General features: G+C 41.7%; 1 protein-coding gene across 2 annotated transcripts; it reads right to left on the reverse strand.

Annotated features, from left to right (window-relative positions):
- Positions 1 to 828: 828 nt before the first annotated feature.
- Positions 829 to 14,384, reverse strand: LOC147884875 (shaggy-related protein kinase epsilon-like). Of its 2 annotated transcripts, none has more exons than XM_087397147.1 (14): positions 14,026 to 14,384; positions 13,500 to 13,698; positions 12,698 to 12,964; positions 12,440 to 12,532; positions 10,276 to 10,335; positions 9,736 to 10,008; positions 9,567 to 9,641; positions 9,416 to 9,472; positions 8,905 to 9,045; positions 8,702 to 8,752; positions 3,329 to 3,424; positions 3,147 to 3,230; positions 1,382 to 1,484; positions 829 to 1,282 (listed from the first exon to the last, which is right to left on the reverse strand). In XM_087397147.1, exons 2-14 carry the CDS (start codon positions 13,557 to 13,559, stop codon positions 1,200 to 1,202), a joined length of 1,443 nt encoding a protein of 480 aa, XP_087253273.1. In that variant the 5' UTR covers positions 13,560 to 13,698; positions 14,026 to 14,384; the 3' UTR covers positions 829 to 1,199. The 2 variants fall into 2 exon arrangements, with proteins under 2 accessions (XP_087253273.1, XP_087253272.1); XM_087397146.1 differs by having other exon boundaries at positions 12,698 to 12,970.
- Between the last annotated feature and the right edge of the window lie 1,579 nt (positions 14,385 to 15,963).

Raw genomic sequence — 15,963 nt, forward strand, 5'->3', positions numbered from 1 at the left:
TCTACCCTCCCTCCCCATGTGAACTAGGGAAAGCTTAAATTCTTTACAATCCCAAGACAAGATCTGAGCCTACTTCGTTAAGCAGGAACATCGGGTCTTAGATTCTCCCCTAGTCAGTGCCATCAACAGGTCCAACAGGGGCAGACGTATACCCAATGGAAGATTATTGGATAATTTATCGAGGTATGGGGAAGGTTTCCTCATGATTTGCTACTTCAGGCAATGCAACATCCATGGCTCCTTGTTCATGGCATTTCAATTTGTACATTTCAACTTTGATGCTGTAAAAGCGAGTGAATCAGGACATAATAAAGTCTCTAATGGGGATATCTCAAATGTCAAATGTGCTAGACCTTACGAATGCTTTAGAATTCTGACCTTGCAAAGAAACTCTGTTAACTGTCATAAATTCGAAAAAAACATAAAAGTAAAAAGAAAAAAGGTGAGCATAATTCAGATGGCTGGTAGTCACCTGCTCATTTTCTTGTTATAGAGAACTTCACGAATAATTCCCTTCAGAAAAACATGGATATACCTTCATAGGACTAGAATATATCCAATCTTACAGCTTCAATTTTTTGATAAAACAAGCGAACGAACAAAGGATGGAAGCGAGTTTGCGCTTTAAATAATATCTCCCACAAATTCCCATAAAATATTATCCTCCCACCGATACCCAAAAATAGACTGGAATTAAGGAGAGCCACTAAACTCTACAGGCAGAACCCCCACAAGTTGCACAACAAAGACAGCTTCAGAATCTTAACATGTCACGCTCAACTCAGATTTCCGACATGCAAAGATGAAAGCAAATATATATACATTAAGTAGCTCTCAACTAAGCCCTCCCACATGGCCCACAGATCCTCAGCTAAATTGCACATTTTGATCAGTTCTGCATACATTGTTGGTCCGTTATTCAACCAGTGGAACAAAAGTACTCCCAAGTCTGTGACATTAACACAGGCCAAACCTTGTCTCGAGCCCAAGATATCCCCCATCTTCAACTCCAAACAATACAACCCCTTAGCGTAAGAGGCATCTCCTAAGAGGCATCTCCAATTCTCAGAGGGTGAAGTAACATATCCAGGTCTTCTCAGTCTGCTGTTATCAAATTTCCGTTCCAAAACCAATTTGTAGCAAGCTCCAGAAGATACTGCTCCTTCAAGAATTACCAACTATCTGCAGACTTCAAACATTTACATAGCCAGCATTGGGTGGTGCCTTGATGCATGATCGGGTATAAGTTTCTGGATCAACTCAGGGGTTGCACCCTTCAATTCTGTATAAGGTCAAAAGCCACACGGGGCCACGTTAAAAAGGAAATACGCAAGAACGCTTAAAAGTTTTGACGTGCTAATTATTCAGTTGAGAGACTGACCCTGAGACTTGAAGTTGAAGAGGGGAGGAAGAGGCCGCCCAGTTGGCAATCGTGTATTGATGTCACGAAGCTCATCAAAGAAAGGATGCATGCAGGCTTCAAGCTGCAGGGAAGAAAATTTGTTATATGAAATCAGTGTAGCTGAAATAAGTTGCAGACCATCAAAAACTCAACAACACAAAACAAACTCCATTCCATGAGACAAGGTATTCTTCCTAAAAATAGGACGAGAGACTAGAAAACTTCCAAACAGCAGGCCTCACTAATTTACAGCAAGGATCAAACTTCTTACTCCAGCATGCATAGGCTGAACTATATATCTTATCTTGTATATATTATATCTACTCGTATTATCAACCAAGCTCAGAAAGCAAAATCTAGGTTAATCTTACTGGTGCCTTACAACTAGGGCCAAGTCTAATCTTACTGGTGCCTTACAACTAGGGCCAAGTCACTAACGCCCACACCTTCAACATCGCCCTCATCTTCTCTGGTATGTCAAACCTTCAATCATGCATGCCTTTGTTGATTCGAGCAGTATGAGTAGTGGCACTGTTGGGTGTAACCTCTTCTGCCAAAGCTCCAATGGCCTCTCCCATGCACTCCTATCCCCTCCCACCAGCTGAGAGCAGCTGAGGGGCAGGCACGAGAGGGGACACAAGAAGGGGGAGGCAGACGGTGTAAGAGCAAGAAGGGGGCAGGGAAGGCAAGAGCAGGGGAGCATAGAGGGGTAGGGGAGGACAGATGGCGAGGGAGCCAGGGGGAGGAATGGATGGCAAGGGAGCCAGGGAGGGGCAAGGGGCAATGGCAGGGAGGCGATGCAAAGGGGGATGGTGAGGGAGCCAGGATGAGGCAATGATGGCACATAAGGGGGGCCCTTAAATTTTCATATCTGACGTTAACTTACAGGAATTTTCCGCAGGGGCCAAGGCCCGAAGACTAATACTAATCGAATTTTGGATTTTTCAATGCAAGGGGGGAGCGGCTGAGGGGCGAGTAAGGGGAAGGCACAAGGGGGGGTACAACAAGGGGGAGTCTCCCCATGGCTTCTCCCAACCGTCAAAGTCATGGGGCGAGGAGTTGCCACATCAACAATTAAAAGGTTGATGTGATGAGCAAGTTAGGAAGATTTTGACACTTCAGCATTTAGGAAAGTGCTTTGGTATGATGTGATGGGTGGGTAGGTAAGCTTTTGACACATCACACAGCTCATAGAGCCCACCATTTTCCACGATTTGGGGAGACTTGCTCCAACGGTTGAGATCTCATCTCCGAACCCCCATGACTTTGACGGGCACAGGGAAATGAGGAAGAGAGACAACAGCAAGGGAGCAAAGAGGGGCACGGGCATCAGGAGGACAGATAGGCGGGAGGTACGGGCTGATGGCAGGGAGGTGATGCAGGGGGGGATGGCGAGGGAGTCAAGGGGAGGGACAGAGGCAATGGTAGCAGGGAGGGAAAAAAGGCGATGCAAAAGGAGGCACAAAGAAACAGAGACCAGGGGCGATGTCTGGTGGGAGGATTTTCACAAGCGGGGGCCTTAATTTTTCGCAAGGGGACCCTTAAGTTTTCACAGGGGCCGGGGCCTGGAGAGAAATACTTAACCAAATTTCCAATTTTTTCAATGTAAGGGGGGACATACTCAGATGCGCAGACTCTTGAGATCACAGGCACCTCTCACAGATACCATTAACTCAATTTACAAAAAGAAAACCTCACTATCCATCAAAGAGACATTGGAGTGAAACATAAGCAAAAGACTTACTGCAGTGTATCTCAGGTTGGGTGAGTACTGAAGCAGCCTCGAGACAAGATCAACAGCTTCTGGTGGTGTTCGTTTTGGAAACACCTAAATAGAAAACATAATCTTTTCTTATTACAACTGCAGGATTAAGGTACGTATGCTGATAGTCACAAAATGCAGGATCAGGCATGTGATCTGCAAACCTTGTGCCATGGATGTGCTTTGATTTGTGGAAATTTATAATCTGTGTAGTTTGGATTCATGCATTTGATCTCCTCCCTTGTTGGAGTACCAAGAACCTGCAAACAATCAGCCGGAGAAAAGAGGATCAGTCAGACAAACACGCACTATCATAAAACCATCTAAAAAAACATATGCTTCACTAGGCAAAAGGGGTTGCAACTTTTTGGCAATGAATAACCTAGCATAGGCCCCCAAACATAGGGAGTCAATGCCGCCTCGGGTTTGTCAGTCCTAGTTGGCTTGCTTGGCCAATTGTAAGTTTCCCAACTGAAGAGAGCCAGAGGCATTAATAAGCATAGGTTTTACCCACGATTTAAGGCTGTTTTAGAGGGCCTGTAGGGCTAAGCAGACCAATCAAACTGGCTTGTCGGCCAACCACAGACACCCACATGTCATGTAAAGGGGTTGCAGCCATATTGGGGTCCAATAGACTATATACAGGGGATCTAAACCCCAGGCCCCCTGCTACCACATATGTTAGTGAACAAAGAGCGAGTAGTCTACGGTATCGGATGTGAAGTAGTCTCCACGTAAGAGCTCTGTTCCAATTTTGATACTCTCTGTGTGTCGCTTCTGCACACATCCCACATCTGAGTTGACTGTCATGTTGCTGGCTTCTTGTACAGTTCCGCACTTGGTGATAACATAGCAGCCGACAATCACTTCAATCAGAATGCTTCAAACGATCACCCCCATTTAAATAACCGTAACAAGATGAGGCACCTTACATCATATAAAATGAACCCAATGCAGTAGGCAGACCAACTCTAAATAGCATAATGCTTATTACAAAAAGACTTTGCTCCTATGCTCCTGTATCCTAGCTTAATCCGACCATTAAACTCATAGAGGCTTGTTAAATGGACCTGCCAATCACTCAGGGTGGCATTCCCATGCGCCTCTTCTGTCCCCATCCACCCTTGCTTCATCAACATGAAACACCATATTAGCCACTAATAGCTGTTGCTTTTTTTTTTTTCAATGAAAAGACTTCTACAAGTATGAAAGAAACCCGCCAAGCATAAGCTTGAAAACGGAAGTACATCATGCAAGATGAGGAAAAAAATCTCCTCAAAAGGAGCCAGAAAAAAGCCAGGGTGGAGGCTGAAATTGCCACCCTGCAGTCATCTCTGAGAAAGGGGAATTGACATGACCCCGCAAGATCTGACCCTATCACTGACCTAGAAACTCGTCCTCAATCCAACCAGAATCATAGCGCAAGCGCCTCGATCCTCCCTACCAACCCCGAGCACATGGGCTACAGCTCGACTCATCCATAGGCCCGTATCTAACCCAAGCGTCCCGTACCACCTGAGCCCCGTCCGGAGGACCTTCGATACACCACCTATGATCCTCCCTGTAGATGGCCAGAGTCCCAGCCTAGGTCCAAGCCCCATCCATCAGTTGAGGAGCACTCAACTGAACGGCCCTCCCTCTATATAGAAGGAAACCCGCTATAGATAGCACAATGCTATGAATAGCTCCCTCCATATAAAGCAAGCACTATATATGAATCAATCTCTATATATAGCAATCTCGGCTAAATATAGCCATCCAATCCTATACTATCCCATAACCCACGTTCACTTGCTATCCAAACCTAGGTACCACCATGCACATGACATACTCCCCTTCCTCTAAGAACTAACTCATGAGTTCACCAAAAAGCCCGAAAACTCTCTATGAAGAGGAGTCAATGCCAATAACTATACTCTGACTATCAATTTGAGTGTGCTATACTTTCCATGAGATTCAAATCAAAGAGAATCTAAGGCCAAAGCCACAATCTTTGATAACCAACCCAAGGAAAGTAAATCTCTCAATCTAAACAAGGTTACGTATCGTCGAGTATTCTCCTCGAGAAATCAAGTAACGCCTGAATCCACAGAGTTAGTTCCGTTGACATATCTGTACACAAGCATGGTAAAATCCGTACCTGAAGGTAAATGATTCTATCAACCTTATCTATTGAGTTCTAACTAAGAATTCGTGAAAAAATATTCATCATGCTGAGTATCCTTGAACCCAAAATCTTAGGTTGAAATCGAGGAATCATTGTTCGAACAACTCCATCAATTGAGCCCCTCGAGGTCAATTTCTGGGTTGCAATTTGTATCAACCCTAATTCTTGAATTACTTAGCATTCAAAAAATCCCTCAACAGAATACCCTTGTAATTCAAATTCCAGGGTTGAAATACGTGACAGACTTTCCATCGCAGAACAAGTAGGTATCAATTCACAACTCATGATGGAAGAATCTTCATGGAAGTATCAATGGGCAAAATCCTGACCAAAGATATGATCCCCCTAATCTATCCTCGAAATGCCCCTAAATGAGGATAATCAGTAAAAATTCAGTTGGCTATATCTAGTCAATGGTACTGTTCTTGACATGTATATAGTCAACCATCGTAGGAATCACATCCTATGTGATCCAAAGGCTACGAAAACATACAATCCAAAATCTCTTAAAACAAGATCCACCATCGAATATCTTGTATAAACTTGTGCACAATAAACCGCTCCAATCACAGGATGATTCAATTCTTAGGATCTCTTATCTAGAAACATCAAGTTCCAAACAAGGCACTGATAGACCCTCATCAGAAGAGATGTGGTAACCCTCCAAATGATTGAGTCTAGACTATGGAGCTCCAGGGTTAAACCCAAAAAATACATGGCTTCTCTCAAGGTAAAGAATCTTAGTCAACCCTCATAAAAAATCTAATCAAGTTGCCCCCGATTCAATTCAGCCTACTTGTACTTCACCCTAGAGGTCGTTGGGTATTATTTCACACTGGATTACACCACCACATCAGAGAATCTTAAATGTAACATACCTTAGTGTCCCATACCACCAAAGTATATTGCAAATAAAAAAAATCAGTGGACAATATGAGTGAATCAAGGTAGCCAATTCCTCTTCAACTCAGATGATCCGAGATTGAGTCAAGGTGGCAAATCCATTCTCAATCCTTTTCTTAATGTGATTATATCATCCCCTTGTGTTATAATACCCCAACCAATAGGTCAAAGAAGAAAACCCAGTAGGTAGCATCCCTAACAACTCTTGAATCCTGACTATCCATTACCTCGGGCTAAAAGAGTGAGAATCAAAATGACCCTGCCTTTGGACATGATTCAAAAAAGGTAATCATCAAGACTCATCCTGGTCTAATCAATAAGAACCTTCATATGTCCAAACGGTAACCCGAAGAAACGTCATAACTCACAATCACATCGAGATCAAAACTTCAAATAAAAACCAAACAAGAATCTATGCACCAAGATTTGAGAAAGGAAAATCCAATTGCCTTTGTTAAATCCGGTCTAATATGTAACAAATACTCAAGCACCATCAATGTACCATATATATAAAAAACTTCAAGATATATGCAAGAAAAGTATAGTTTGAAAAAAAAAACCATCAAATTATAGATGCCACTAGTTACAAATCAAAACAAAATTAACCAAAACCTGGTCAATTTAATAACAAGACAGTTTACAATTCATACAAAATTGGGGAGCTTCTTTGAACCAAGAGTGGTTTAAAAGATCCAATCGAGCCAAAAATAATTGGTGTCGGTCAAATCTGAGGATTTCAACTTCTTCATCACTTCTCAATAACTCGAAAGCGGTACAAAGACTCTAAAACAAGCTGTTTATATTTTATATTTTTGGTACTGAGGGGTTTTATAGTAGTGAAGAGCTTCCCAAAGTTCATCCATCAAGGAATCCATCTCTCGTAGCAAGTCATGAGCTCTACGAGGAATAATCTTCCATGTAGCCTCGTCCTCCATCTCAATAAAGAAATAGTCCAACGATGGAGTTTGATTGCTTTGATGGCCTTCCACAAGAATAGCGAACCACATGTGAAGAGCAACGAATAAGGAAAGATAACGAAGAAGGTGAAGGGGAAATCGGGGTAAACAGAGCAAGGGTGGGAGTCTTATAAAGGTGAGAATCCCAAAAGCCTAATGCTTTGAATCAAAAAACACAACAGCTTTCATTCACACTTTTCCAAAAGCATACTGCCAAAAATAGCATTGCTTTTCTATTCTTGGCTGAATCAAAATAAAAATAATGAAGCACTAAGCGATAATCTCAAAGGCCGCGGTCCCCTAAACGCCAAGTTCACATCTCCCATCTCCTACGCGGTAGTCCACGCAGCCCGCGCATGTCCATGCTGCTGCACTAATACCTCGAAGAAGGAAGGCGTTTTTGGCGCATCAAATAGAGACGATCAAAACAAGGCGTTTAGCCAAGATTTACACAATGCAGTCATTGTTGGAAAGTGTTGCTTTTCTTACCTAATCCTTGCGTTTAGTCCAAACAAGGAAATGTGGTAGATCATCAGAAAAGCATCGCAGCCCACAACAATCAACAACAAATTACTCCGTCGTCCCAATTCATATGCCCAATCCAGCCTTGGATAATCGCATCCGGCTTTTCCAATCCTATACGGCCTAATCCTCCCCTTTTATCATCCGCATCGCAAGAGCTTACCAAGCGCTCATGCAATCGCATCAACCATCAACCTCATCGAACCTAATCCTCCTGACAGTGGCAGCCCGGGAAGAACCCTGCATGGTAGCCCAAATGGCCATCAGAGTGTGAGTGGTGTCCATCCAAATACTAATAGCTTCTAATGGTTGTGCATCTTGCAATTCTTGTTTAGATAGCTTGCAGGTGCACCCCTCATGCAGCCTTCCTCTGCTCTCCCAAGCCTTCACACGTTTGCAAACTAGCTGAGTATCTTCACAGTCCTCCTGTGCATGAGACATGACTGCAGGATTGTACAAAGGACTACAAAATGAAGCAGCTGCAGTAATAATTGTTGCATGTTGTCTTATTTCTCTGAGCCAACTTTGTGTTACTTCTTTTGGGACCACTAAGAAGTATATATATCTAGATGGACCTAGGAGCTTCCCAACCTGATTCTGTAAAAGCAAAATGAGCAATACATTTTGAATCTCATGATAGTCATCTACAAGGGGTATCCATCACTGGCTATTATAATATCCTGAACCGCCAATTGTGGTGTACCACATGAACATATGCTTTCAAACAAACACATCCACACATGATTACATACAAGGACTCTGGAGATGAACAGCACAGTCAAACATGATGTAGCTAGCACATAAGAAGCAGCATCTCCCTTGTATAACTGGCAGCGGTCACTATTTTTTGAGTACATGCAAGACTTGGACATGACACACAGCAGTAACCCAAGTATTGTAATCTCTACTCCACATTCTGCTAGAACAAACACCATTGAAAGTCAGTTGCGGTTACGGGAAAAGAAGCCCCGATAGAAGAAATCACTAACCTTGATTATCTCCACTAGTTGATCAACACCACTTTCTCCTGGGAAAAGCGGCTACATAAGGAGATCATATCAATGTCATATGTTAGATAAACAAAGTTCAAACCAGCAAGCAGGATGTTCATTAAACAAACCAGTAAGCTGGAGCTGCAAGAGTAGTGAGAAAGAGCTGTGAAGCAACATTGCATAGAGAAACATCATACTACCTGTCCAAGGAGTAGCTCAGCCATAACACACCCCAGCGACCATATATCAATTGCTGTGGAATAATGCACAGCTCCAAAGATGAGCTCAGGGGCTCGATAATAGCGAGAACATATATATGCTATATTCTGCTCCCCCTTTATCTGCAAGGTCCATGGTGTATGGTGAAAAGCTCAACAAGCTGTAAAAACCTCACTAAATTCACAATGTGCTTCACCTTCAAAGGCCAATACTTCAGCACAAGCAGCATGCATGCGCAATGTGTCTGCTTATTTTCTTGTTTATAAGAAAACAGGTATGCACAATGGCTTGCTCAACAAGTAAGGTGGGTGAAGAACTCTCATGCATAAGCTTGAAAGCACAGTCCTCAAGCTTTACCCTTGCGCTCAGTAAAGAAACAACACTCTTACAGGCACAAAAACATGAAAGCAATATTCAAATCCCTCTAATACCAAGCAAAACCTTCCTATCTTTGGACCTGTTAGAAGGCCAGGGAAGAAAGCACAGGCTTACCAATATCTTAGCACTACCAAAATCGCATAGCTTCAACTGATGGGTATGTGGATTGACCTAAAAAAGTGGTGATTATATTAGTAAAATCATCCCAAAACAATCGTCAGATCAAGGCAGTAGAATGAAACATAGGGAAAGGTAACCTACTCACCAACAGATTCTGTGGTTTGATATCTCGATGACACACACCATGACCACCATGAATATAAGCCAATGCCCGACAAATCTACATAGATTAAAAATAATTCATTTGTCATTGTCAATCACCTGTATCATGGAAGTTCGTATCTCATAATCACATCATAAGATACTCGTGTCACCTGATAAGTGTACAGCTTGACATAAATGAGAGGCATCCGCTGGCTAACACGATTGTAATGTTTAGTTATTCGGTAGACAGTCTCTGGTACGTATTCCAAAACCAAGTTCAGGTATAGCTCGTCTTTCTCGGTGTTTGAATAAAAGCAATGCTTGAGCATCACTACGTTAGGATGGTCAAGCATCTGCATAATTTGCAGCTCGCGATTTTTGTAACGCTTGTCTTGCAGAACTTTCTTGATAGCAACCATTTCATTAGTCTCTAAGCATTTCGCCTGCATGTCAAAAGACAAATTATAAAGTTCCTAGATGAAAACAAATACATTAGTTATTTAACACCTTGCTCTAGAAAAGCATCTCCAAAAGGTCCTGCAGAAACATATCGTCTTTTGAAACAAGCACAGATTTGCCCCACGGTGACTTGCCAAGAGACACAATCATTAGGACTAATGGCCACCCTTCCATTGCATCATGCATGAGTTGAAGAAATGAGCCAAATGTTTTCCGTTTTAATTATTACTATAGTATAAAACAAGACGTACCTGAAAGACTATCCCAAAAGATCCAGTGCCAACCACACGTTCAACCATGTAACTGATGGTCTACAAGCCACAAGGAAAATGGATGAGATGAGGTCTATGTCTAAAGTACGCTTTACACCTTGTCACACTTGTATTAGTAAATCACTTCCATATATACAATCTGCATGAAGCTCTACCCCAAGTGGTACAAAACACGGTACAAGATTCTAAAAATATACCTTTGTCAGACTAGAATAAGTCCAATCATACAAATTTAGATTTTTTGTTGTTCTAAAAACAAAAAATCTACACAGAAAATAAAGGAGAAAATGAAAGAGAAGAAAAAAGAGGTAAACAAAAACTTTTATAACAAACAAAAGGAAGGCATACTTAGCAAGCAAAGCAACACTTATGTCATCATCAGTGCCCAAGCATAAGCAGCTATATTGGGTTTCTAAAGACCCGCGGAGTCTCTTGGGCAAACCCAATGCTTACTAAAATACATCAAATAAACAAAAGGGAAAGAAAACAAGAAACCAAGAAGAAAGGAAGAAGGTGACTAAGCAAAAATAAACAAGCAAGTGAAGAAACGATATCTTCCAAAAAACTAGAATGATCTCTCTCTCTCTCTCTCTCTCTCTCTCTCTCTCTCTCTCTCACACACACACACACATTTAAAACATAAAAAGCTAAATGAACCCTTTACACTTATGTATCGCTTCCTACAAAGAGGCAAGATTACAATCCTAACTTAGAAAGCACAAGCATAATTAAACTCTCTTTTGAAACTAAACGAAAAACGAGCTATTCAGCTCCTCGCTTTTTGTTTTCAACTTATGTTCAATCATTCTGAACATACCTAAGACCGATACACCATAGATAAAAGACTTCATATCTAAGATTGTGCATACTTTTTTCATTATTTTCCTTGGATTATACTTCTTGTGTAATAGTAAAGTGATCAAATTACTACATTGAGTGATAAAAGACTACTTAGTTGTACAAAGGCGGGAAAATCTATGAAATTGGGAAGAAATTACCCCATATTTTGCCAAATCAGAAATGTTTGAGTCAATGTGAGAGGATTCCTATAATTTGTTGAAACAAAGAATCACCTATTGTGATGTAAAGATTATCTAAAAGAAAATCTATCCAAGAGCAAAAATCTTCAACACTCACTACCTTTGTGTATCTTTTCTTTTTAGAACCGATGTCATGATCTTTATTATTTAGCCACAAAACGTCAAAGCATAAAGCTGTTTTCTCAACTTTTAGCACTTTGCATCTATCTTTGTCAAATCTCAGCTTGAAAACTTCAGCCAGTAGCTTTTTTATTCTAAGCTTCAGGTCTTCCAGCTCGATCTTTGTGTAAAGCGTGGGAAAATCATAGGTTTGAAGGAGAATAGGAGACTCCTTTTCCTGAATGCTTTGAGAGGAATTAAAAAATTTTACAACAGGAATCACTCCTACAGAGTCAATTAAAATCCAGCTTGAGTGCAAGGGGACTGAAAATCCAGACTCTAAAAACTTCAGAGTTTTTGAAGTCATCAAGCATGCCTTTCGGCTTTTGTTTTTACTTGGGAGGACTGAAAAACATGGTAATGAAAACATTTAAGGGATGCTTCTGGTGTTTGTTGAGTGGGAAGGAGGGGGGAACGTAAAAATTTAACAAGAAGGTCCTCCCATTTGAAAAATCCCCCACCTCCCTAAAAAAAGAGAAGGGAAAAGAAAACCCTGAGAGGTGAGAGGCGTCCTATAAAGACTTCAAAGGCTCTAAAGACTTTTATGGTCAGAGTCCCACACTGGATCCAACTATGCTCAAACCAACCCTACAAACTTCTCTTCTCTGAGCAAAACAACCCAGCACTTGCAGAAATAACTATGAGAACTATGCACACTAAAAGTCGACTGCATCTAAGAACAGAAAGATTTAAAGATTAATAGTGTCCATGGTTTTTACTGAGAAAAATAGTAACAACTATGGAAAAGCACAAAGAAAAATGCCAATGATCCTCAGTGATTCAAGGCTCAAATTTTTCAATTTGTACAATTAGAGACACCTATCATACCGCTATCATAAATCGGAAGGCCAGAAGAAGCTATCGCCTTCAGAATAAAAAGTAACATCTTCTTTAAATGACACATTTAAAACACTAGCAAGTGTGGAACTATATGATGCTACTACCTGCTTCTGTTGACCATTCGAGCCTGCAACTGTGGTAACAATTATGTGGCCTGTTTCTGTGCCATTGCCGTCAACAACAGTTGCTTCCAACTCCTGTATGAGACATGGCAACACAAGTTGTTGAGCCAATGGCATTCTCTTGTGAAGTCCGTAGAAAAATAACAACAGAAAAGATAAAGCTTAGTTAAGCATCTAACAACTAGATCTGCTTACTTTGCCCTTTTAAGACAAAAAGCTTAGAAAGATTTATATTCAAACCTTAGGATTGCCATTGTCGTCCACTCTGTCGTCTCTTATTTTCATATCGTGCATCTCTTTGGGAAGCTGGTCTACCCCACTGCTTCCTGCATGGAGAAGACCCAGCATGCTAGAGGTTCCAATTGCACCAGTCATAGCAGGCTCTACACTCACGGATGCCATCTGTTGCTGTTGAGCACGCTCAGTAACTCGTAAGGATGTCTCGGATGTCTCAGCTTGTAGACGTTCCTGTTCTAATTTTGCTCTTTTCTTCCCAGCATCTCCAACCTGAAGCTTCAAAATACGTAAAATACTGCATGAGGCTACATCAAAGATTCTAGAATGATACAAAATGCTCGCTTTCAATGAAAGATTCTAGACTGAATACAAAATGCTCGCTTTCAATCATACAAGACCGCATCGGTAAGTTTGATCACATTTCAAGAAAACCAAAACAATTTCTATTCCCGTGACCCAAGTCTGAATTCAAAAAGAGTATATCGTCGGATTTGGCATTTGTAAAAACAAGGTGCGCAAAACATTTCAACATGTACCACAAACTATGCAATCGGAGAAATGCAAATTGCGCCATCAGGACTCCAGGAAAATATGAAAACCTGTAATCCGACATACTGCCCAGAAGCAGAAGACCCCAGAGAAAACAATAACTAGACAAATTACATCGGAACAGTCGATGTAAATGCTGTGTTGTAATGGGCGACAAGAAGCTATGCTTTGAGAGAGAGAGAGAATCAACACGAGAGCACACAAGATCAAGAGAACCCAAGAGGCATTTCAACGGCACGGAGTAAAGGTTTCCTACTGGGTCAGAAACGGAAGACCGGCCCGAAGCAAAACTCTTCAATCGTCGCATCACATGCATGGCAACAAGATTGCCTTACAACTCGTTGCCTTTGGTTGCGACAAAAGCACGAGCCCAGCGTCTCCCATCGCCTGCTTCTGGCATCCGGACTTCCAGAGAGCGCCAATTAGCTACGGTGTGACGCGAATCTGCAAATCTCCTGTTCGTCCAAGGAAGTTCGCGAATTGAGTGTGAGCCAAAAACAATTCCGCAATTGAAACTGATGCCACTGCAATAAACAGAGCGTATGCGCTCCCTGTATGTGCTCTCTCTCTCTCTCTCTCTCTCTCTCTCTCTCTCTCTCTACTCAAATGTAAAGAGCCTCTGCAATCTCTCTCTCTCTCTCTCTCTCTCTCTCTCTCTCAGATTGGACGATTACTCTCTCTTTCTCTCTGCTCAATCGCAATATGAAGTGGCTGTGCTCCCTTCTATGTGCTCCTCTCTCTCTCTCTCTCTCTCTGTGCAGAATAGGGAAACTGCAACTTGCCAGTGGCAATATAGGGTGGCTCTCTCTAAGTGTAGTAACATAAAAGGTTCTTCTGCTCCTCCTCTTTCGCCCTCTCTCTTTCGCTCTCGTTCCTGGGAGTCTCGATTCGACTTGACTTTTTCAAACGGGGGTTGAGCGAGGCCTTACGAATTGGTCCCCGAGGCGTTCCAGGGCGCTGCGGGAATCAAACAGAGCACGTTGAAACAAGGAGGGAGGAAGAAGAGGAGCGATTGGGGGTTTGAAAAAGCAGCAAAATCGGCAGGGCGCTTGAAATTGGGAGGAAGGAAGGATGGATGGATCGAATCGAAAGAGGAGGAGAGTGCAAGGATTGAAATGCCAAGATCAAAGGAAGACAAGAATCAAAGATCTGGCAGACAAAGGCGCTCTTCCCAAGCAAAGTCGTCCCGCTGGCTTTGACTAATCGCCACGTAATTAGTACTAATCCGCCCACTATTAGCTCTAACCCCATCGTTTTGGACGTTTAATTAGGGTCGCCCAGTAGCCGGTCACGCCTCCCACGCGCCCCAACCGGCCACCAGCACGTGTCGGTCACGACCCCGCAGCCGGTCCTCCCCGCCCTTTCCTGTCCGAACCACGTGTCGCTAGCATGTGCGAATATACACGCGTCGCGTCCCTGTTGGGCCACGGGGCGCCTCGGACACGCGGAAACTATTTTGCTGCGATTTTTCTTCTTTTTTGGCCCAAGTCCATTTGAATTTCGAAAAGCTGTCGTTGAATTTTAAATTTGTCCTTGGCATTTCATAATTTATTTATTTATGAGTGGCATAGGACTCCTCGCAGCCTTATATATAAATGCTCGATTCCCACTCTCCTTTTCACAAAAATTGCTACCCCCATTAGATTACGTAATGTTTTTATCTTTTTGAACTTCGCAAATTTAATGTTTTTATCTTTTTGAAATGCACAAACTTAGATTCATTAATTTTGAAATGCAAAGAATCATAAACTAAACCTTGTGATGCACACACAAGAGGCCTTCCAACTTCCCTTCAACCTTGATCTTTGAAAACGCGCATAGAGGCCTTCCTAGCCTCTTAAATTCCAACTCTTTTTGACTGTCTTGCATTCCCGCTCTTTTGACCACCCTTCTTCCGATCTTTTGACTGCCCCACATTCCATTGGTTCTTTTAAAAGACAATTATTACCCCGCCCTTCATATTCCCTCCTTTTTTAAGTAGCAGTTAATCACAATTTTTGTTAACCATGCCATTCTCATGCCCCAATAAAACTTTCTCATTTCTATGGTGAAGCCCTTAATGCTTTACCAACCTTGAGGCTCGATCCATGCCCGTTTCCCTTGCCTTAAATATAGTTCCTCCTTAAAAGCCTAGCCATAACTCCCCTCCAACACTCTTGGAAAAGGGATTGAACATGTTTGCCTACGAAGAATATCTAATAAACCTTGTATAACTTGTGTGCTTTAGTTTTAACTCTAAAGTCTTGTATGCTTCGATTTTAAATCTTCAAGCTTCGTCAAAATTTATACGTGTACTATAGAATCACTTGTCCAATACAATTTTGATTCAAAACTAAATGGAAGGGATATTTTCTTTCAAACTAAACCGATTATTTATAGCCTATTAAGTTCATATGATCCCCACTTTGAGATTATCAAAAGTAAGTCTATCTTTCATGTCAATTCTTGAACATGTAGAACTCTTCTCTTATTCATATACATCATATTATTTGGCATGGTTATATGTGTGGAAAGATTAGTGTAGCATACAGTTTTGAAGTAGCATGACTACAAGGTCTTAATTAATGTAAAACATTGAGAAATTAGTATATTATCTTGACATAAATGTGTACTTATAGAGTTACCTAATTTTTTGAAAACAACCATGGCATGATGGCATGGGCACAAATACTCCATGCAACACTAAGCAAAGGAAACTCTTCCCATAATAATAGATGAGG

This window comes from Dipteris shenzhenensis, chromosome 26 (assembly GCF_047967505.1).
Source record: "Dipteris shenzhenensis isolate YYH24624 ecotype China chromosome 26, Dip_SZ_1.0, whole genome shotgun sequence".
Classification (NCBI taxonomy): Eukaryota; Viridiplantae; Streptophyta; class Polypodiopsida; order Gleicheniales; family Dipteridaceae; genus Dipteris; species Dipteris shenzhenensis.